This window comes from Salpingoeca rosetta (genome assembly GCF_000188695.1).
Source record: "Salpingoeca rosetta unplaced genomic scaffold supercont1.10, whole genome shotgun sequence".
Taxonomy (NCBI): Eukaryota; class Choanoflagellata; order Craspedida; family Salpingoecidae; genus Salpingoeca; species Salpingoeca rosetta.
The window spans coordinates 1,781,421-1,802,195 of record NW_004754924.1 but is presented as its reverse complement, the minus strand read 5'-3'; the positions used below and the strand labels follow the sequence as shown (position 1 = coordinate 1,802,195).

At 53.7% G+C, this 20,775-nt stretch overlaps 4 protein-coding genes across 4 annotated transcripts in view; 3 read left to right on the top strand and 1 right to left on the bottom strand.

The window, feature by feature from the left end:
• Positions 1 to 132: 132 nt before the first annotated feature.
• On the top strand, positions 133 to 7,483 carry PTSG_04687 (uncharacterized protein; the record flags this gene model as incomplete). The annotated part of the gene is made up of 22 exons (XM_004994721.1): positions 133 to 212; positions 372 to 509; positions 818 to 911; positions 1,063 to 1,117; positions 1,291 to 1,595; positions 1,897 to 2,090; positions 2,292 to 2,455; positions 2,715 to 2,802; positions 3,026 to 3,182; positions 3,596 to 3,754; positions 3,877 to 3,996; positions 4,235 to 4,298; positions 4,411 to 4,598; positions 4,787 to 4,840; positions 4,981 to 5,058; positions 5,346 to 5,429; positions 5,600 to 5,698; positions 5,861 to 6,053; positions 6,217 to 6,419; positions 6,925 to 7,013; positions 7,160 to 7,214; positions 7,334 to 7,483. The coding sequence occupies 22 exons, from the start codon at positions 133 to 135 to the stop codon at positions 7,481 to 7,483; spliced, it is 2,811 nt and encodes a 936-aa protein (XP_004994778.1).
• Positions 7,484 to 8,296: 813 nt separating this feature from the next.
• Positions 8,297 to 13,296, top strand: PTSG_04686 (uncharacterized protein; the record flags this gene model as incomplete). Its single annotated transcript, XM_004994720.1, has 12 exons — positions 8,297 to 8,323; positions 8,422 to 8,679; positions 8,965 to 9,081; positions 9,310 to 9,630; positions 9,756 to 9,881; positions 10,024 to 10,059; positions 10,273 to 10,350; positions 10,517 to 11,178; positions 11,468 to 11,612; positions 11,883 to 12,026; positions 12,403 to 12,641; positions 12,966 to 13,296. 12 exons carry the CDS (start codon positions 8,297 to 8,299, stop codon positions 13,207 to 13,209), a joined length of 2,397 nt encoding a protein of 798 aa, XP_004994777.1. The 3' UTR covers positions 13,210 to 13,296.
• A 305-nt stretch (positions 13,297 to 13,601) lies between these two features.
• On the bottom strand, positions 13,602 to 18,948 carry PTSG_04685 (cyclin M2). Its single transcript, XM_004994719.1, has 12 exons — positions 18,680 to 18,948; positions 18,308 to 18,415; positions 17,985 to 18,045; positions 17,734 to 17,798; positions 17,558 to 17,617; positions 16,392 to 17,276; positions 16,078 to 16,183; positions 15,831 to 15,937; positions 15,533 to 15,605; positions 15,178 to 15,314; positions 14,627 to 14,818; positions 13,602 to 14,338 (listed from the first exon to the last, which is right to left on the bottom strand). The coding sequence occupies exons 1-12, from the start codon at positions 18,785 to 18,787 to the stop codon at positions 13,985 to 13,987; spliced, it is 2,256 nt and encodes a 751-aa protein (XP_004994776.1). The 5' UTR covers positions 18,788 to 18,948; the 3' UTR covers positions 13,602 to 13,984.
• An 8-nt stretch (positions 18,949 to 18,956) lies between these two features.
• The window catches only part of PTSG_04684 (atypical/RIO/RIO2 protein kinase), a 4,146-nt gene continuing 2,327 nt past the window's right edge, over positions 18,957 to 20,775 (top strand). The window contains exons 1-6 of the mRNA XM_004994718.1: positions 18,957 to 19,134; positions 19,330 to 19,387; positions 19,594 to 19,677; positions 19,797 to 19,878; positions 20,086 to 20,175; positions 20,413 to 20,533. Of these exons, the coding sequence (XP_004994775.1) occupies positions 19,072 to 19,134; positions 19,330 to 19,387; positions 19,594 to 19,677; positions 19,797 to 19,878; positions 20,086 to 20,175; positions 20,413 to 20,533 (498 nt within the window). The 5' untranslated portion in view covers positions 18,957 to 19,071. The remainder of the gene's footprint in view (positions 19,135 to 19,329; positions 19,388 to 19,593; positions 19,678 to 19,796; positions 19,879 to 20,085; positions 20,176 to 20,412; positions 20,534 to 20,775) is intronic.

The following is a 20,775-nucleotide window of genomic DNA, read 5'->3' as shown; positions in this document are numbered from 1 at the left end:
GGGCTTTTGTCCTTCAAACAGTGCGAGGACGCGCTCACCAGACTTGCAAAGTGGTGTCAGAGCCTCCCCGCTCCCCAGGCTTCAAGCCACAAGTCCGACCACGGAACGGTCTCGCGTGCTTCTCCAGCCAATATGCTCACGCTCTACGCCAAGTACCTCGAGGTCATGCATCACGTGTTCCTTGGCGCAGACGTGGACATTCCACGCAGAGTGTAAGCCTCACGCTCCTAGTCTCCCACGCCCCTCGTCTCAGAGTCCCAAGAACCCCCTGTCCCCTGTCCCCTCCTTGCCTTCACCACGATGCAGTGTTGTCTCTGTTTCATCTTTGCGCTGCATTCCTCACTGCGTGTTGTTCTGTGAACGGCTTTCAGCTTAAAGCCAGGGAACCCAGACCAACCACCTGCGCCTTTGCGTGTCCGTCGCTCCATGGGATCGAGACAGCTCAGCTTCTCGACGGATGCCGACTGTTCTGAGAACGGGATCGCTAGTGGAAACTCTACCTCTGGCGTGTAAGTGGTGCACAGGGGATGTGTCGTAGTTGATTTGCCACGTCCTGACCCTTCCCTTCCATGCTGTTGTGGCATGGCCACTGCTGACTCTAATCTGTAACATACACACACCCTCTCACACATACGCTTTCAAGCATACACTCGCACACGCTCACACATTCACACTCACACACAATCACACAATCACACACTCACTCACACACACGCACACACAATCACACTCACACACGCTCACACAATCACACTCACACACGCGCGCACATACTCACATATATACACGCACACACACACTTTCTCCATGCCAATAGCCGCGACGCTTGCAAAGTCACATTCACACACATTCTCGAGCAGCTGAATCCGAAGAGAGACAGCACCAACAGCAAAGGCATCCCCTGGCACAAGGTATGAAGCGAATTGTGATGCATTCCGCTTACACAGTAACTTGCCCCAATGTCCCCGTTCACTGTGCCATGTACACCATTCGTATCGTCTGTTGGGCTATCGGTCGAGTCACGCAGCTTCCTTGTGCGCTGTGCTGTGTACGATTTACCAGTCCACCCACGGCACCGAAGCTTTGGCGCAGACGCTGGACCTTCTCAACCACCTTTGTAAGTCCAAGTGCACGGCCGTGGCTCGTGTGATAATCCTCTGCTCTTCCACTGCACAACCCGACACGCAACGGCTGCAATGAAACAAGAGAATGCGTTCTGCGTTCCATTACAGAACTGTAACTGATGTTCCTCCCTTCCTCGAACTGTTTGGTATGGCGCGTTTTGCTCAGTGCGTGTTGCGCCAACTGCCGACAGCAGCCGTGGCAAAACACCGCGGCGGTATCAATTGGGGCGGTCGTTCAGGCGGATGACGCGGTCACACCGCAGAGCAAATGCAATTGCCATGGAGCACTCGGGCGCCATTGATGTCGATGACCTTGAGAGCGTGTTGGCCCACGTGCTTCGTGTCATCGAGCCCTTCCTTCCAGGGAAGAAGACAGTCACGGGCGACGAAGAGGCCGTTGGGCAGTGCCTGCTGTCTGCATTGAAGATTGTGGAGCTTGTGATTGAGGAAGCCGCCAACACCCGACTCATGGTCAGACGAGCCTGCGTGCTGGCCTGCTTCTTCGCGTGCACGCGTGCACATGTGCGCTTGGCTTAGTGGCTTGCACAAGCAGCAATGTGTGCTCACTGCCTTGCTTTGCTTTGAGCGCTCGTGCATACGCCCATGGACTGGCGACGTGGACACATGCTGCGCCGTGTTCTCTCCAACTCATCCACGAATTCCATGGCCTCTCCCTCCAATATATGCATATGTTGCTCTCCTGTGGGTGTGCGTGCTCTTGAACTGTGGTCTCTGATTTGTTTGGTGCCTGCGTTTGTGTTTGTTGGTTTAGGCTCTCATGCAAGATTTCTACTGCAGCGAACACCCAGAGGAATACCCGCACAGAAGCAAGCAAAGGAAACAGACCGAGTTCAAGCAGCTGCGTGTTGCCCTCGAAGAGGGGAAGTTGTCTGAATCTGATGCACTGGAGTATGTGGTCGAATTGCGCGGCAACTTCAGCTGGCTGACACCCGAATGGAAGCCAAGGTGAGGACGCCTTGTGAAGCTTGCTTGCTTGCCTGCCTGCCTGCTCGATAGCTTCGGCTAATTGTGCACTTTGTGTACAATCGGGGGACGTTCATGCAGTGCTCGTTCTGACAACAACGACATGTAGGTGATTTGCATCACTTACGCGTTCATGCATGCAGAGACTCACATGCACAAGCTAACAACGCGTGCCATCTGCAGGGACAGCAACGCCAGCAGGAGCATCGTCGACTTTCTCATGGGCATGGCCACTTTCGACAACGCGCGGGTCAAGGCGATAGCACCGCGCCTCGTGCATCGTCTCTTCTACATGAACGCAGACCTGTTGGCTGACGCGCGGGCAGCGTGCTTTGCAACAGATGAAGGTAAGATCAGCTTTCAGCTATCTTCGTTGAACATGCATGTGGTTGGTGCGTGTTTGTGTATGTGTGTGTGTGTGTGTGCCTGTGTTTCTTCGTGTGTGTTTCTTCGTGTGTGTGTACGCCTGTGTTTGTGTGTGTATGTGTGTGTGTAAGCGTCGAAATGTGAACAAGTGCGATATCATTGTACCTCGCGCGCTGTAGCGTAGGCGCTGCTCTGGCTGATTCCTCCTGAAATGCATGAATCGCACTGTGACACATGCAGGCACGCGCGAGCTGCACCAGCAGCTCATCAGCATCGTTCCCCAGCTGCGTCATCTTGCCGCTGGGCTTCTCACCGGTGACCAAGCCAAGTATGTTTACTTGCCCCACAGAGTAGAGGGGCTGACAGGCAGTGTGAAATGTGTTACCAAGTGTGTCACACGACGTGACCTGCGCCTCTGTCTTGGTTTGTGACAAAACCACTGTCTTGCCTTGTCATCTCATGATCACCGTCACCCGCCACCGGCTTCACCACCACAACTACTCCACCTCCGCCGCCACCACAACCACCACAACTGCCGACGTCAACCACAGCATGTACACGACACATGTCGCGGACTTGATTGATGAGTGCTACGAAGGAAATGACACAGATGAGCATGACACGGAAGAGCGGCCCGTCCGGCATGACCGCCAAAAACTCGTCGTCAACGCCGGTGTGCCTGACATCCTTTTCGATGTCCTCGACAAGGTACCCTCGCACCCCTTCAATATACAATCCCACGTGTGTCTGATCGCAACATTACTTCCAGACGCCTTCTCACGACTTTCGAACGCCACATGTTTTGTTGCTGTGCGAAAAGCCACAAACGGACAACAGGGTGTTGTGCTGCACGTTCAACCTCCTTCGTGTCCTTGCCGTCAAGAATAGGACCGTTCAGAAGGTCGTGTGTGCTTCATGTTCTGCTTTTGCCTCAACAACATGACGCCATTGGTGACGATGCGGGCTTGTGTATGTCGCTTTGCATATGCGTGTACGTATATACATAGACACACATATACGCATACACACACTCTCTCTGTCCCGCTTTATCCTCAGCTCCTTTGCTGCATTCCTTGCTTTTACACGCTTGTCAACATGCTGTCGTTTTTCGTGGCTTGCAGTTGATGTTCTACAACATGGACGTGATGCTGGGAAACGTGAAAACTCGGGGTGAGGTCAACCCTGGCGATGATGAGCAGCACTGGGAAGACGCGATGGCATTTGCACTGACGGAGGCGTTTTCATACTTTCCGCGACTTTGCTTCACAGTGCGCAACGACGTGAGTACATGGATTATGTGATCAACAACATGATGCAAACTGTTGAAACGTGCATGTCCATAGCTCTGATCATGAACCCCTCCCCTCTCCTCCACTTGCGGTTTGACCGCCTGGTTCGTTAGCATCTTATCAAGCTTGTGCCGATCCTGCGGAGGAAGAAGTGCAAGGTGCCACACTTGCTCTCACTCTTGAGCGCTGTGACCAAGGAAGAAGTTCAGGGCGTCCCCTTGGAGCGCAATCAGGTGCCGTGCAAACCACCAGTACTCTGTGTGCGCTTTACTGTGTTAATGTTGATGCAGAAACAGGTTCCTTGCATATTTCGGGGCCATTCAATTCACTCCTTCGCACACACACACGCACGCACGCACGCACGCACGCACGCACGCACACGCACGCATGCACACGCACGCACACACACACACACACATACATACGCACGCACACGCACGCATGCACACGCACGCACACACACGTGAGTAGGCCATGATCATGCAGTTTCTTACCAAGAGTCGCGCGGAGCTGTTGGAGCCCATCAACACGTTGTGTAAGAACACTCGTTGTGTCGTGTTACACCTACACTTGGCAAGGTGTACTTCGCTGTCTTTGCTTTCAACCACTCATACAATTCGTGCACAACCACGTTGTTGTCTCATTAGATGGCAAGGGCGATACACCAAGCAAGCAGGACGATGTGTCTGACCCTTCTGCAGCTCAGGCAGACATTGAAATGTACAAGTCCAAGCTGCTGCACTTGCTTGCCGACTGCGCCAGCGGCAAGAATGGGCTGGCAGAGAACAAGTGCAGGGAGTTCTTCAGCGCCGACGATATCATCCGAGACCTTGAGGTATGCATCGCACCAAGCTTGCTTCAATGGGCTGAAAGAAAGTAGCGAGGCTCCTCTTTGACTGTGGGCCATGCGATATCTGCTCCCCCCCCCCCAATGCAGCCTCTCACAAACAAGAAACCTCTTGCTCGCGTGGCTGGTTGACTGTTACATTACAACGACACGGCAACTATTGCTTCAACCACCAGGATAACGCTGTTCCACTGAACATCAAGACTGCCGGCTTTCGGTTCATGCTCTGGGTAAGGCGACTTGCACTTGGAACCTCTGGTCTTGCCTTCACACGTTGCACAGTTCATGTTTCAAGCTTGACGTGAGCGTAATGCTGTCATGGTCAAGAACTATTGCTGACGCGTCCCCCTCCCACGTGGTTCCGTATCAGGTGAATCTGGCGACAGAGAAAGCCAACGAAGACGTCCGAAACTTCCTTGGGCGTCTATGGCGCTGCGTTGTCAAAATGGTGGGTGGTGATGCTGACTTGTTGAGGCATGTATGTGTGTGTATATGTGTGTGTGTGTGTGTGTCCATGTGCGTGTGTGCCCATGTGCGTGCGTGCCCATGTGAGTGTGTGTGTGCGCTTGTGTGTGCGCACGTGTGTGTATGTGTGTGCCTCTCTCTTTGTGTGATTGCATGCGCCTGTGTCCACGTTGTCCGTTGGAGTGTACAAGTTATCTTTGCTTCGACACAGGCGACTCATTGCAGGAGCCACTTTGCCTTGGGCTGAACTCAATATCCTCCATGTGACAGGCCGAGAAGTTGCAGGCTGATCAGCGGCTAATGTCGAAATTGCACACGTTTCTGCACGAGACTTATGTTCCGTTTGTTGAGCAGGTGGGATGATTGTGTTCTTGTGAACACCTTGTCTCTTGGAATGCGCTGTACTTCATGTTCCTGTTTGGACGTGTATTCCAACCGAAACCTTGTGCCAATGACTTTACTTCGACGCCATGCATGCACCTAGCCTGACTCACAATGCCTTCTGTGTTGTGGGCTCTTTACAGCTACTGATACGCAGTGACAGCACCGGCAAGGCAACACAAGGACAGGTTACCCCCAATATTGCTGCGAGGTTGGATGCCATGGCCAAGCAAGAACCAAAGGTAAGAGGCACAGGCTTGAGTGAGATTGGTGACATGCTTGCTGCTTGTTGAAGATGAAGAGTTGCAGCGTGTCATCGAAAGCGACGTCACCCAGCTACAACATACATCTCATCTTGTGAACGCACACTGCACACTTGCTTGGTGCTTTTTTTTTTCTTGCAGCCCGAAGCTATTACGGCAATTACGAGGGCAGACTGGGCAGTCCTCATCCGCATGCTGACGATGTTGTCTGCGTTGAAGAACGGTGGAGCACACGTCAGTGATGACTACAAGCAAGACGGTGCCCGCGCTCACAAGTCACTGGATAAAGCCTTCAATGCATTTTCGCAACAGCTGCATCGCCTTCTCAACAAAGGTAAGCGTATGCATCAAGACCAGACGATTGCCTTTGCTTCCTGTTCGCTTGCAGCCCACGTTCCACCTTCCCCTCGCTCACACGTGTTGGGCGCTGGCACGTTTGGTTGACCCCACTGGTGACTTCACCCTGTCACATGGCATTTCTCACCACTTTCTTGCAGACACTGAGTCAGGTGGCATGCGCGTCGTTGAAACACGCTGCCTGGCATGCGGAAAAGAAAAAGAAACCAGAAGTGAAATCGAGCTGCCCCTCCCCAAGACACAGGAGTTTGAGGATGAGGTGAACCTCTTCGCAGAAAACCTGGCCGCCGCCACAGATGAGCATCAGGATTGGGTCAAGCATCTCATTGACTCCCTCGAAGCGGTTCGTCTGAGCTTGTCTTGTCTTGGTTTGGAGCACCTTGCTTGCTTGCCTGCAGCCTCGTTAGCGAATGAGTCATGCCTTCAGCTTTGTACCTGCCAACCTACTATGCCTGACTGACAAGCAATGCACTCACACACTCTCTCACTCACTCTCTCACACACTCTCTCTCACACACTCTCACTCACTCACTCACTCTCACTCACACACACACACACTCACTCACTCACTCACTCACTCACTCACTCACGCACACACACACACACACTCACTCACTCACTCACTCACACACACACACTCTCTCTCTCACTCACTCACTCACTCACTCACTCACTCACTCACTCACTCACTCACTCACTCACTCACTCACTCACTCACTCACTCACTCACTCACTCACTCACTCACTCACTCACTCACTCGCTCACACACACACTCACTCACTCACTCACTCACATCGATGAATGGCCGTGTCTGTCAACACCACCCGCTCATGTTGCTGCGTTTCAGGAACCTGCGCGGGACAAGGCGGTTCAATGGCAGTTTTCTGATCGCCGTCGTCAAATGACGACCAACTGTCGCACCATGCGTGTGATTCGGTACGCACTTGCTTGCCTGCCTGCCTGCTTGCTTGCTTGCTTCGTTTCTTTGTTCATTTGCTTGTTTCGTTTGGTGTTGGCATATACATGTGTGTTCTTCCTTGCTTGTCATTCACGCTTTCTGCTCTCTGTCTGTTCTCTTGCAGTGGGATTCTTCAGAAGCACGCCGAGTCTTCTCCACACGCTGATAGCTCTGACTCGGTAGAAATCCTCCACAATGCCCTGTCCATAACGCTCTGACCGGTTCAGCCTTCTTTGCTACTTACGTATTGTGTCCACTCACCTCCTTCCCATGTCTGGCTTCTTCCTGGCTGAAACAGAGCTCCTTCGAGAGTCTCCAGAACAGGCTCTCCCCGGCAATTGTTTCTATTGTGAAACTCTTTAGGACTGAGAGCCTTGAACTCTTCAGGGAGGGCATTGCCACACTCACGCCTCTCTTACGGAATGGAAACAAGCTTGTGCAGGTCTGATTCCTGTGATTCTTTCCCCTCCCTCCCTGGTTGATGAGAGAAGGCGCGTGGGGAGGAGGGGACGAGATGGGGCGGTGTTGCACCATTGCTCACAGCGTGGGTTCCTTGCCGCATTCACACACCCACGCCTCTCGCGCCTTGTTGCACGCTCGCGCAACGGTCTCATGCACATACGCATGGTATGCGACTTGCGCATCCTCCCAATTCAATTCAGGCACGGATGAACAAGTACTTCAAGGGCACACGAGAGGAGTTCTTCTTCCACGCATTGCATGACAACATGAAAGGGTCTACAGAAGTCATGAAAGCGGTGAGACACTATGGCCTTGGCGTTGTTCGGCTGCATGTGAAGCAGTTGGTCGAGTTGATAACCGTCTTCCCCATGATGTAGGTTTTTGGGGTTCATTCTGATTGTTTGTCTCCATTGCCACTGTAGATCCGCGCTGCACGGCAGATGCAAGACATGTTCCGACCACGCAGTCGTCGAATGCCCAAGACAATCACCGACAAAGTTACCACGGTGAAACACATGTGCTTCCTGTGCATGTGGGGGAAAACGCAAGTTGTGTCGGAATATATCCTTGAGCTACGCTGACACCGACCTTGCGATACGTATGTGTGTGCGTGTGTGTGTGTGCGTGTGTGTGTGTGTGTGTTGTGACCCGTTGCAGATTCGCTCTCAACGCACGTACGACCAAAAGGTCAATAGCCTGCGAAGACGACCCAGACCGCGCAGTGATTACGTTCCCATGGAAGTCATGAAGAAGGTAACCAGCCCTAATTCCTTCTTGCGCCACTGCAGCTACTCAAGGAATGTACGAGATGTTCCACACTGAATCAGTGTGTAAAATGTGATTTCTAACCGTGCACGTGTCTCGTTTCTCTCTTGCTGTGTGATACTTTCACTCTGTGCGATGCCTCACTGTCAACCCACCCAGGCCCAGTCGATGGCACCAGCAGACGCAAGTGCTGAAAAGGACATGGCCAAGCTGTTCGAACGAAGCAACCGCGACCTCATCACCATTCTGCGCCTGATGCAGTTGATGGGCGAGGGCTTCAACACCCAGCTGAAGGAGTACCTGCGGTTCCAAAAAGACAACTACCGCTCGGTGAATTTGCTGGGCCAGACCATCTCCCTCTTTCGAGACCTCATCAGCCGCATCAGCAAGAGCCAGCTCACTTTTCTTGAATTTCAGGTGAGCAGAGAGTGGTGATTGTGTGTAACTACACAATACATGCACAATATACACACATGATCACACACACACACACACACACACACACACACACACACACACACACACACACACACACACACACACACACACACACACACACACACACACACACACACACACACGCACACACAAACGCACATCTTGCCCATCTACTTGTTTCTGTTTCTGTTTCTGTTTACTCGTTCATAACTTCCATCCCCCCCTCCCCAAAGCTCACACGCATGGGTGCGTCCCTGTCATTAGACGATCGTGACGTTGGTGGAGCTCACGCAAGGCTGTCCCACGAATCAAGACGACGCATTCACCAGCCACATTGCAGAACATATCAACCATCTCCTCAGAACGGGCGTCAACGACTTGGTACGAAGACGGAGAGAGGAAGGTGTAGCGTTCTCAATTTGAAGCTCAGACCAGTTGAGCAGGGATTGAGAACGTGTCGGAGATGTATTCAACGAGCTGGTCAATTGCTCACTCATTCTACTGCAACATATATCCCTTCCTCCTCCTCCTCCTCCTCCTCCTCCTCCTCCTCCTCCTCCTCCTCCTGGTTCTTCTGGTTCTTCTTCACACGTTCGTGTTCGTCTGTAGGGCTTCACGCTGCCACAAGAAGCGAAAGGCGCATATCCGAACCGCCGGTGGCGTGCGATACTGCCGTGGCGCAGGTCTGCAAGCATCACAGCAACACCAGATCCAGAACAGCCACCATCGGCGCCAAATCAGCCCTCCCAGCAATCCCAAAAGATGCTGTGCCCGAAACGCGCACGGGTGATCTTTGAGCTGGGCAAGCTTCTCCTGGCTCTGCTTGAGAACGATGATGAAGAAACCAAGCGGCGTGCTGGCGTTATGATCGACATGCTCAACTTTGAAGCTATCGCCGAAACCATGATTGAGTTCTACGAGTGGCAGGAGGTACCAACAACTGACACGTAGAATTGCTCTGCCAAGTGCTTGCTGTCCATGTGTACCTGCAGTCCCCACAAACATACTCACGTGATGCTGGTTGTTGCTTGAATGGCCCTGTCCGTTTCTTGTAGGAGCCTGCATGCGTCCTGAAGTGCGACGAAGACTGGCCAGAATCTCAGGTGGGAGATCTGGAGCTGGAGCAGATTGGGTTCACATTCTACCAAGTTTGGGCACGCTTCAAGGACCTCACGGGCCAGGTCAGTCAATCACGCAAGCACCAGCGCGCAGAGAATTGATGCGTGATCCCAGGCCTTTGCGAAAAGACATGCTTCGGCCTTCTCGCTGCTGATTTGAGTTGCACTTTCATAATCGATGTTGCTCTTGTTCTTGGTGCCTCAGGATTGCTGGGATGGTGTTATGGATGCGGACGACAAGGTTCGTGATGCTTGTGGAGGTGTGGCGAAAAGAATGGTTGTGTGGGTGCCAGAGAAAAGCCATACCACAAAACATGAGCGCCTGGCTGTCAGTCAGGATTTGTGCTGTGTGTATTCCCTCGCTAGCCCCCTCGCCGAACCCCCTCGCTCACACTTTAAGTGCTTGCTTTCGCGCTTGGCTGCCTCATTCTTCTTCTCCTCTCCCACCGTGAAGCGGTTCCTGGAGGCCAAGAAGTTCTACGTCACTGAGGGCTCCTGCCTTGAAGTCGAGTTCTCTGGCGTGACACACAAAGTATCGTGACGATGTGACATGACTCTTTACGTGGTGCATCCGTGGTGTTTCTCGCGTTTAGCCTATGGTTAGCTGCATCGGCCACAATGAATCGAACCACGTGTGTCACCAGTCCTCACTCTTTGGCGATGGCCTCCCTCCTCATCACCGTTCTTCTTGCTTGCAGATTCATTTTTTCGATTCGAAGGCTCCTCAGGTGTTCAACAACGAGAAGAAACGCATCATCTACACAGTCAGCACGGACAACACGCCGCACAAGGAGAAGCTGCAGAAGTTCAAAGAGAAGTGCAAGAGCATTGCCAAGGACGTGGAGCAGCGGGAAAGAGTGGCAAATGTTTTCAAGCCCCTGCTGCATTGGTCGAGCTGGTCCTACAGCCTGATTTGTCTCACCTTGATCATTCAAGCAATTTTGCTTGCATGGGTGACCACAACCGCCACAGCAGAGGGCCGACGGCCAATCCACCGGCCAGGCTGGCTGCCTGACTGGGTACTCCTCGCTCTCAGCATCGCCCACACCGTACTCAGCGTGCTAACAACAGTCTCGCACGTCCTACTTCACCGGCCCACCCTTCCTCAATTCCTGAAGCGGTGGCGCACAAAGAAGGACAAGGCGCAGCCGACTGCAATGTCGGTCCACGATCAGCTACCACAGTGCCCTTGCTGGAGTTGCTTTAACAAGCAGCGCACGGAAGGCAAGCGAACAACATCGGCGGCGCCAGGTCAAACGTGGTCCAAGGCGATGCGGCGCGCTCGCCGAGGACGCCGGAAGATGAAGGACGAAGTGGAGTTTAATGTGACGACAGGCCGAGCCTCGTACAAGCGAACACGGTCGGTAGCACACCGAATGCATTGTGTGTGCGTGTATGTGTGTGTTTGTGTGTGTTGTGTGAGTGTGTGAGTGTGTGTTGTGAGTGTGTGTTGTGTGTGTGTGTGTGAGTGTGAAGGTGGTCGGCTCTCCGAATCTAGCGGAGCTGTGTTTGTGAGGGTGAAGTTTGTGTTTCACCATCACCCCTAGACCCCTCCCACTCTCCCAAGACCCTGCTTTGCGTTCCCCCTTGTCAACCTCGTAACCGGTGTTGTCCAATTGCTGTTCTGTGTGTGTGCGATGTGTTTGCAGATGGCCTTTGCTGTCAGCAACACTGCTGCACCATTTCCTGCTCGTGGGCATGTCCCTCGCCGGCACCCTCTCCAATCCGTTTTTCTTTACGTACCATCTCTTCCACATCATCCCCGTCAACGAAATACTTCGACGCGTGCTCAAGGTGCGTTCTCGTGCTGTGTGTGACGTTGCTCTGTTGCTTGTGCGAGTATGCACACATGCACACTTGTGTATGTGAGTGTGCTTATGTGTGTGACGGATTGAGGGTGTGAGATGATGTTTGCGCATGTGTAGGGGCGTCTTGCGTGTGTGTGTGTGTGTGTGTGTTTGCGCATGTGCGTCTTTGTGTGTGCATGTGTGTTTGCCTCTTTGCCTTGTGCCTTGGCGGCTCTTTGTGTCAATGCTCACCGACGATCTTGATTGGGGCTCGCAGGCGCTCGTAAAACGGTTCATCGACCTGATGCTGGTGGCAGCGTTGATCGTTGCTATGATCTTCACCTACTCCATCCTTGTGTTTGTGTATTTCCGTGATTCCGTATCCCGCGAAGATGGCTTCTGGTGCGACACGTTTGGCCAGGTAAGAGAGTTGCTTGCATGTGAGGGAGTGTGGGTGTGTGTGTGTGTGTGTGTGTGTGTGTGTGAGAGAGCAAGTGAGTGAGAGAGTGTGAGAGGGATTGGTCGTTTGCACTGTGTTGTGTGAGCGATTGCATGCAGTGTTGTGTGTGTGACCGATTGTACTTTGCACTGTGTTGTGTGTGTGTGTGTGTGTGTGTGTGTGTGTGTGTGTGTGTGTGTGTGCTCTTCGACAAAGGGCCACAGAGGCAGGCATTTTGTGCACGAATATTGTGCCACATCAACACACCTGCACCCTCGCACCAGAGAAGGCAACACAGGGCCGCTTTTATTCATTGCTTCATGTGTCCCTATTGCACGGTGTATCTTCATGGTTGCAGTGCTTCTTGTCCAGTGTCCGCTTTACCATGATTGAGGGCTTTGGCGGAGTTCTGGTCCCAGAGTCGTCGGTTTGGCACACAAACGCTGGTCGCGCCATATTCGACATGTGCTTCTTCATCCTGGTGACCTGCCTTGGAGGTGGCTTGATCCTTGGCATCATCATCGACACGTTCCAGGACCTGCGCAACGACAAGTGGAGCATCGACGACGCCATGAAGAGCAAGTGCTTCATTTGCGGGTGCGTTGTGCAGCAGCTGCTGTCGTGTGTGTGTGTGTGCGATTATGCGATTGTGTGTGTGCTAGTGTGTGCAATTGTGTGTGTATGTCTAGGTATGTGTGATTGTGCGATTGTGCGAGTATGTGTGTGCTTGTGTGTGTGTGTGTGTGTGCTTTGGAGAAACACAGGTGAAGAGCATCACATATTGTCCTTGCCTGGTTGGCGTGTGTTCTACGTTATGTGTATCGAGTGAGCATGGCCGCATTCCCTTGACAGTCCACACATCAGATCCTCATCCACCGCCGCTTGTTTCCTGGTTTCTGCCATTTGTGACCTGCCGTGCAGGCGCACGAGTTTCCAGCTCAGCCAGCAACAGGGGGAGACGGCCCGGGCTTCGGACTGGCAGGAGCACGTGAGCGAGCAGCACAACATGTGGGACTACTTGTACTTTTACATCTACCTCCTGCACAAGGACGAGAACGAGTACACCCATCACGAACATAAGGTGTTCTACATGAAGAGCAACGAGCTTGAGTTTCCAACCCAGCAAGGCAAAAGCCTCGTGTCCGAGGCCGCATGCTGTCTTTAAGCGCACACCACGTGCGCAAGCGTGTATGTGTACTTGTATGTGCGTGTGTGTGTGTGTGTATGTCGGTATGTTTTGGTGTAGCAAGAGGCATAGGCACAGACCTGACGGCGTGTTCGATCGTTCATCCAAGCGTCTGTGTGTTGTGTTTTGCTTCGATTTGTGTTAGCACCACCCACCTCTCTACCTACAGTCCTCGAGTCCTCCATTTGAGTTCCCTACACTGCGTTTGTTTTTCCTACAACGTTTCGATGTCCCTTAAACCGCTGAGTCACAGATGGCAATCCACACACGAGTGCGTCACATCCCACACGTGCCACCAACACTCATGCAACCACCACAGTATTCACCCTCAAGTGCTTGCTTGATTTTGCTTGCGTGCCCCAACGCAGCCGTTGTCGAAGATGATTGTGTACTCATTGATTTGGGTATGTTTGTGTTGGTGTGGTTTTGTGCACATGTATGTGTGAGTGTGTGCGTGTGTTGTGTTCATGATCCAAGCAAGAGAGGCAAGAGCAAGGAGGAAGGAAGGGAGGTCGACTACAATGTGGGAGTGAATGAACACAAGGCAAGCAAGAAGGAAACAGCATGGCAACGTTTTAGGATGACACAAAAAACACAAGGATAAACACGTTCATCGTGTGGAAATGGTGTGTGTGTGTGTGTTTGAGTGAGTGAGTGAGTGTGTGTGTGTATGTGTGTGTGTGTGTGTATGTGTTGGGTTGGTGTGGTGTCGGGGAGCGATTGGTGGGGAGTGCTTGTGGAGGGTGGTGTGCAATTACACGACGCTGAAACCGTTATCGCCGTGGCCATGGGCGTCGTCGTCGTCGTTGTCTAACAGCCTAGCTGAGGAAGAGTCGTTGGTTGGTGGTGCAAACTGCGGCGGCGTTGCCGTTGGCTCGTACGGTGGCGACTCCTGCCTGCGTTCTTCGTAACCGGCCCCGTTGTTGGCGGCGGAGGCGGACGACGGTTCGCCAACAACACCATTCGGCTGCTGCTGGGATGGGGCGGTCCCAGCATTGCCGCTGCCGTCATCGTCGTCGTCGTCGTCGTCGTCATGGTGGACGTGGGCGAGGTGCTCGCGGGCCGCGGCCTCTGCGCGCTGCGCCAGCGCAAACACTTCAGGATGCTCCTGAAAAGTGTGTGCGTGTGTGTGTGAAGGTGTGTGAAGGTGTGTGAAGGTGTGTGTGTGTGTGTGTGTGCGTGTGTGTGTGAAGGTGTGTGTGCGTGTGAAGGTGTGTGAAGGTGTGTGTGCGTGTGAAGGTGTGTGAAGGTGAGACAAAGTATAGATCATAGAACAACGGGCGAGGGGACCAGCAAAACGCACAAGCAAAAACGTGTGCATGGACAGGCAGCGCGACAACCGCTCCCTTCTCACTGCCTTTCTCCCTCTGCGTTGACCACAACACAACAAACGCACTCGCTGGTTGGTGATCTTGCTTGCGGCGACGGCGTCGAGGTAGAGCTTGCGCGGGATGCACACGAGCACGACCTTGCTCGTCTTGATGCGGGCGGAGAAGTCGCACACAAAGCCAGGCTGTGTGAGCGCGGAGAGGCAGATGGCGTGGTAGGGGCCGGCCTCAAACTGCAGCCGATCCTTGCCCACAATCACCTGATGGAAGATGACGATGATGATGACGAGAGAGGAGGGGTGAGGGTGAGGGTGAGGGCACAAATGTGTCAAATTTGTATGCATGTGAGAGAAGAAATTGGCGAGTGAGGGGCAGACACGCAGCGACACACACAGACACACACAGACACCCATACACAGACACCCATACACAGACACACCCACACCCACACCCACAGACACACAGACACACAGACACACCCACCCACACACACACAGACACACACACTCAGACACACACAGACACCCATACACAGACACACACGCCGACACACCCACACTCACACCCACACCCACACCCACACCCACACACACACCCCCCCACACACACAGACACACACCGTCAAGCTTCCTTCGACGACGAGGGTGAAGAAGTCTCCAGGCTCGCCCTCGCGATAGAGCCACATCTCGTCCTCGGTCAGATCCTCCTTCTGCAGCAGACGCACGCACTCGGGCCGCCCAAGCAGCCGCTTCAGCACTGGTGGCGCAGGGAACAGCCGTGAGCGACGCAGTGGGCCAGGTGGCGGCGGCGGTATGTTTGGGAAGGAGAAGGCAGAAGGACAAGAGACGAACGAAGAGGGGGGGGGGGAAGAGGAGGAGGGCGAGTTGACAGCAATGACCTAAACATGCACGCGAGTGCACACAATCACACCGAGCACACTCTCAGACACACGCACATGTTAGTGACTGACTGACCAGCACCGCCAATGATGTTGGGGCTGAATTCCTCAAATTGAGTTGCCAGGTACGTGAACACGGCCAGCGCAACCTGTGACGCAGGGGCAATCAAGAGAATTGTCGCGTGAGATGATGTAAGGGAAATTCATTGAAGCGGATGTTTCACACACGCACACACACACACACACAGACACACACAGATACAGACACACACACACACAGACACACACAGATACAGACGCACACACACGCACGCACACACACACACGCACACACACGCACGCACACACACACACACACACACACGAGTACACACATTATCGGAGAGGCGGAAGCTTGTTTCCTCGCGGGCAAAGGCGGCTGGCGGGAGCGCAAACGGCTTGTGGTCATCGCGACGCACGAGGGCCTTGGTCTTGTTGTCAACTGCAGGTGCAGGGACACACAACGTGAGGTTGTGACCGGACAACAAAAAGAGCGACGCAGGTACAAGGACGCGCACGCATATACAGAGGTACACACGTGTACGGACAACCAAGCAAACAAACAACAAAACAAAGACGTACGGTATCGGTCTGTCTCGTCGATGATTTCGTCCTGGATGATTTCCTCAATGACGTCCTCCAGCGTGGCAATGCCGACCACTTCTCGCACGGGGTCCCGGTCAGGATCCTGCAGCACACGAGCAGAACACCAGCAGTGGTGACGTGAGGTGCGGTGACGTGAGGTGACGCCAGGGTAGAGCAGCCCCAACAGAAAGACACACACAGACACCCACACACCCACACACCCACACACACCCACACACAGACAGACAGACAGACACACACACACACACAGACCTACCCCCAACACACACAATTGCACCACCGTCTCCCACCTCGGCGTTGATGTGGATGACCATGACCATGTGGGTGCGCCCCTTCTTGAAGAGGTCGAGCATCTCGTCCAGGGCCGTCGTCGTGTACACCTCCTCAATCGGGTGCTTGTAGTACTTGATCACCGTCTCCAGCGGCGTCTTGTCGTCCGGGTCAATAAACGCCAAGTCCTTGACATACAGCAGGCCGACAATGTTGTCACGCTCCCCGCGGTATGTCGGGATGCGGCTGTGTCCGTCGTCGATGATGCGCGAGACCGTCTTGAAGTCGAGGATGGAGTTGATGTCGAGCATGAACACGTCCTCCATCTTGGTCATGACGTCCGCCGCCGTCTTGGTCTTGTACGTGAGGGCGCCCGTGATGATGTCGAGTTCGTCGCGCTCCAGGTCGTTGTACGGGTCCTGCATCTTCAGCAGGTGCAGCAGCTGCTTGCGCATGTACACGGCGCCAACCTCGTCCCCGAGGATCTTGTCCAGGACGACGCTGATTGGATACGCAATGGGGAACGTGACCACCATGAAGAACTTGGTCAGCCAGATGGTATACGCGCCGACAGCAAGCGCGTGGCGCGAGCACACGGACTGGGGCACAATCTCGCCAAAGATGACAATGCCCGCGGTGGAGCCGAGGACACCGGCCAGGCCGCCAAAGAGGCCGTCGAGGAAAATGGCGAGGGTGGAGTTGACGAGCACGTTGCCGAGGAGGACGGTGCAGAGGAGGAGGTTGCCGCGGCGGCGCAGGGGCAGGATGGTGCGGGCATGCTGCTGTTCCTTGCCCTCTCCAGAGGCAGAGATGACCTCCAGCTCGTTTGGCGCCAGGGACATGAGACCAAGGTTGAGGCCGGAGAACAGACCAGACAGGCCCAGCAGCACAATCAGGAACACAATCTGCCACGGGCAAGGTGCGTTGGTGGGAAGGGTTGGGGGGTTGGGTTGGGTTGGTGAGATGTGGCGGAGCATCTGAGGTAAAGTCAAGCAAACGGACAAAACAATGCAGACGAGACATGGGCAGGTGGACAACAGGTATATGGTACGTGGAAACACAGATGCAGAAAGACAGATACAGACAGATACAGACAGGCACACACACACACACATACACACACACACACACTGACAAGACACATTGGCACACACACACGCACACAGATACATGAGTGTGAACATACAGAGACGGGAAGGGGAATGCCTGCTGCGGTTGCCTCCGCGGTGATGTAGACATCATCGCCCTGCATGCAGGAAACGAGTGATGTAAGTCCCAAGACAAAACCTGAATGCACAAGGCACGCCACATTGCCTCCAATACATTCACACTAAAAGGCCACGCAAACCTCAGCTCACACACCTGATGGGTTCCGTTAAGACAAAAGTAGAGGTCACTTGATGTGGTTAGGGACACCGTCACACGCGCTGCGATGCCCCGGGAGTGAGGGCAGGCAGGGGAAGAAGAACACCCAAGCATGGGTCATGCATGAGATTGCAGCCAAAAGGCAACACAAAGGAGCCAACACACACACACACACACACACACACACACACACACACACACACACACACACACACACACACACACACACACACGCACGCACAGCGCACCTTCAACGCCATCAGGGGAGGTGGAAGAAATGGGAGAGGCGTCAAAGCGCTCCACGCAGTTCTGTTCCGTGTTTAATCACGCAGCAATGTCAGAGCACCACCACTTGATGAGTGAGGAGGACACACTTGCATACTGGTGCAACACACACACACATGCAGACACACACACACACACACACACACACACACACACACACACACACGAACACATGCAGACGCACACACATGCAGACACACACACACACACACGCACACATGCAGACAGACAGACACACACACACACACATACACAAACACACATACACATACACACACACACGCACCGTTGCGGATTCCGTGAATGTGACCACGTCGCCGACGCCGAGCCCTTCTCCAAAGAGAAGCAACTCCGTCTCCGTGTCAGTGGTCACCGTCCACACGCCATCGAGGTTCTGCCACAACACGAACAACGCCGACACAAAACAAAACAAACAAACAGGACATGAGCGCACGTGCGAGGTGAAGCCGCCCCCACGTGGGGAGAAGAAGGCAAAGCCCGCCATAGCAGGCAAGAGTGAGTCTCTTGGAACACAGGGCAGGCCACCCCACAACCGTGGTCACCACCAGGACTGCCATCAGGTTCAAGCAAACGCCACCACGATCACCATCACGAAGAGGGTGACGTGATAGTGCCGTGATCACGCTTCCTTCCGTACCTTGAACTTGTCATTGAGGGGGAAGTAAGAGCGGACGCTCTGTGCGGCTGCGGTTGTGGCTATTAGGGCTAGCACAGCAGCCACGCATATCAAAGGATTCGGAGGCATTCAAGTGACTTGCTCTGCACAGGTCGCACAGGAGGGCTCAATTGTCTGGGGGTGCGTGGGTGGGTTGTTTGTTGGTGTTGGCTGGCTGGGTGCGCGCGTGGGAAGTTGGAGCGTGTGGCGTGGGTTGCAGGTGGTGTTCGCGGTATTGGGGAAGAAGGGCTTGAGAAGAAAAGTGCTGATGTCAGCAGTTTTCATCAGCAATCCACGTGTTTGTGTGTGCAGAGAGGAGACGACAGCAACAGGAACACACGAAGACAAGGAGGAAGAGAGGACAACTTGACAAGATGGGGAGGTTTGATGTGGCCAAGCTGCGGTATCTCGATGCCAAGCAGCTGCGCGTCCTCCACGTAAGTGTATTTGTGTGTGAGTGTGTGTGAGTGTGTGCATGTGTGTGTGTGTGTATGTGCATGTATGTGTGTGTGTGAGTGTGTGTGTGTGTGTGCATGTGTGTGTGTGTGTGTTGTGTGTGTGACTGGCGAGGTTGGTGGAATCGATCTTGGCGTCTCATCATCAAGCGTGCTTCCTATTTGCCCCGGTTGCAGGCGTGCGAGCTCGGCATGCGGAATCATGAGCTCGTCCCCAAGGAGATCCTCACAAACAGTGAGTGCTCTGTGTGTATGTATGTGTGTGTGTGTGTTTATATGTGTGAGGGTGTGTGTATGTGTGTGTGTGAGGGTGTGTGTGAGGGTGTGTGTCTGATGTCTCGCACTTGCACTGGCAAACAATCGCAAATGCTGCACTCGCACACACACACACACACACACACACACACTCACACTCACACCCTCTCACACACATATATGCAGTCACGAAAATGAGGTCTGGATCTTTGCACAAGGTGGTGATGGAGCTGCTTCGCCACAAGCTCCTCGGCTACAACAACTCAAAGAGTAAGTGTGTCTCATCACTGCCCTGATGCCGTAATGCTGCGTCTGCTGGCAGTCAGCCACCACGCCTCCCCTGACACGTGCAACGCCCCTGACATGTGTGTTGTGCCACTGTTCAACAGCAACAAATGGGTATCGCCTGACAACCCTCGGGTACGACTACCTCGCCCTCAAGACACTGGCAAACAGAGACGTTGTCCTCAGGTGTGTGTGTGTGTGTGTGTGTGTGTGTGTGTGTGTGTGTGTGTGTGTGTGTGTGTGTGTGTGTGTGTGTGTGTGTGTGTGTGTGTGTAAGCTTCCTGCCCAACTTTTTTTCCCCTTCTTGGGTCCATCTCACCGCTCACCGCAAGGGATCAACCCCCCCCCCCCGCCTTTCCTCCCTCTTCGTTTGCCTTCCTTGCGCGTGCACAGCGTGGGCAACCAGATTGGCGTGGGAAAGGAATCTGACCTGTTCATTGTCGGCGGCCAGGACGACGTCCAGTATGCCCTCAAAATCCACCGGTGCGTTGTGTTGTGTGTTGTTCGTTGTGTGACGTGGATGCGCGCTGTTGTGTTTGGGAGCACTCGTGTGTGCATATGAGGGTGTGCGCACAAGCAAGTGTTTGTGCACACACACACACACACACACATTTGCTTGCGCATGCGTTTGCACCGTGTTGTACTGTGTCAAAGTATTGAAGGGAAGTTGCGTGGGCTCATCTTGTGCACGCACCACATCAACCCCGCCGCTGGGTCCAGGCTTGGACGCACGTCCTTCCGCAACATCAAGAACAAGCGCGACTACCACGGCCACCGCAACAAGGCTTCGTGGCTCTACCTCTCCCGCCTGTCGGCCGTCAAGGAGTTTGCATACATGAAGGTGCACACTGTGCTTGTGTGTGTGCTTGTGTGTGTGTGTGTGTACTAGTGTGTGTGCATGTGTGAGGTATTTTGGGGAGAGCGGCCAAATCGAGACTCATAACTAGATTTGTCTACGTATACCACGTGCCACTTGAAAATGGTGAGTTATTAAGTCTTTTTTACGGGAAGGCCCTATAGAGGAAGGCGGTCCCCACTTGGATCACCGATTTAGTTTATCCCAGTTTTAATCTTTATTCGTTC

Bases quoted from the DNA above. Each gene is read 5' to 3' on its own strand.
- PTSG_04685 (XM_004994719.1), bottom strand. From the start codon at position 18,787: ATGCCTCCGAATCCTTTGATATGCGTGGCTGCTGTGCTAGCCCTAATA. The intron at 15,606-15,830 runs GTGTGTACTCGT...CCTGCGTCACAG, and splicing joins GCTTCCGCCTCTCCGATAAT to GTTGCGCTGGCCGTGTTCAC. The intron at 15,315-15,532 runs GTCAGTCAGTCA...CTGCGCCACCAG, and splicing joins CAACATCATTGGCGGTGCTG to TGCTGAAGCGGCTGCTTGGG.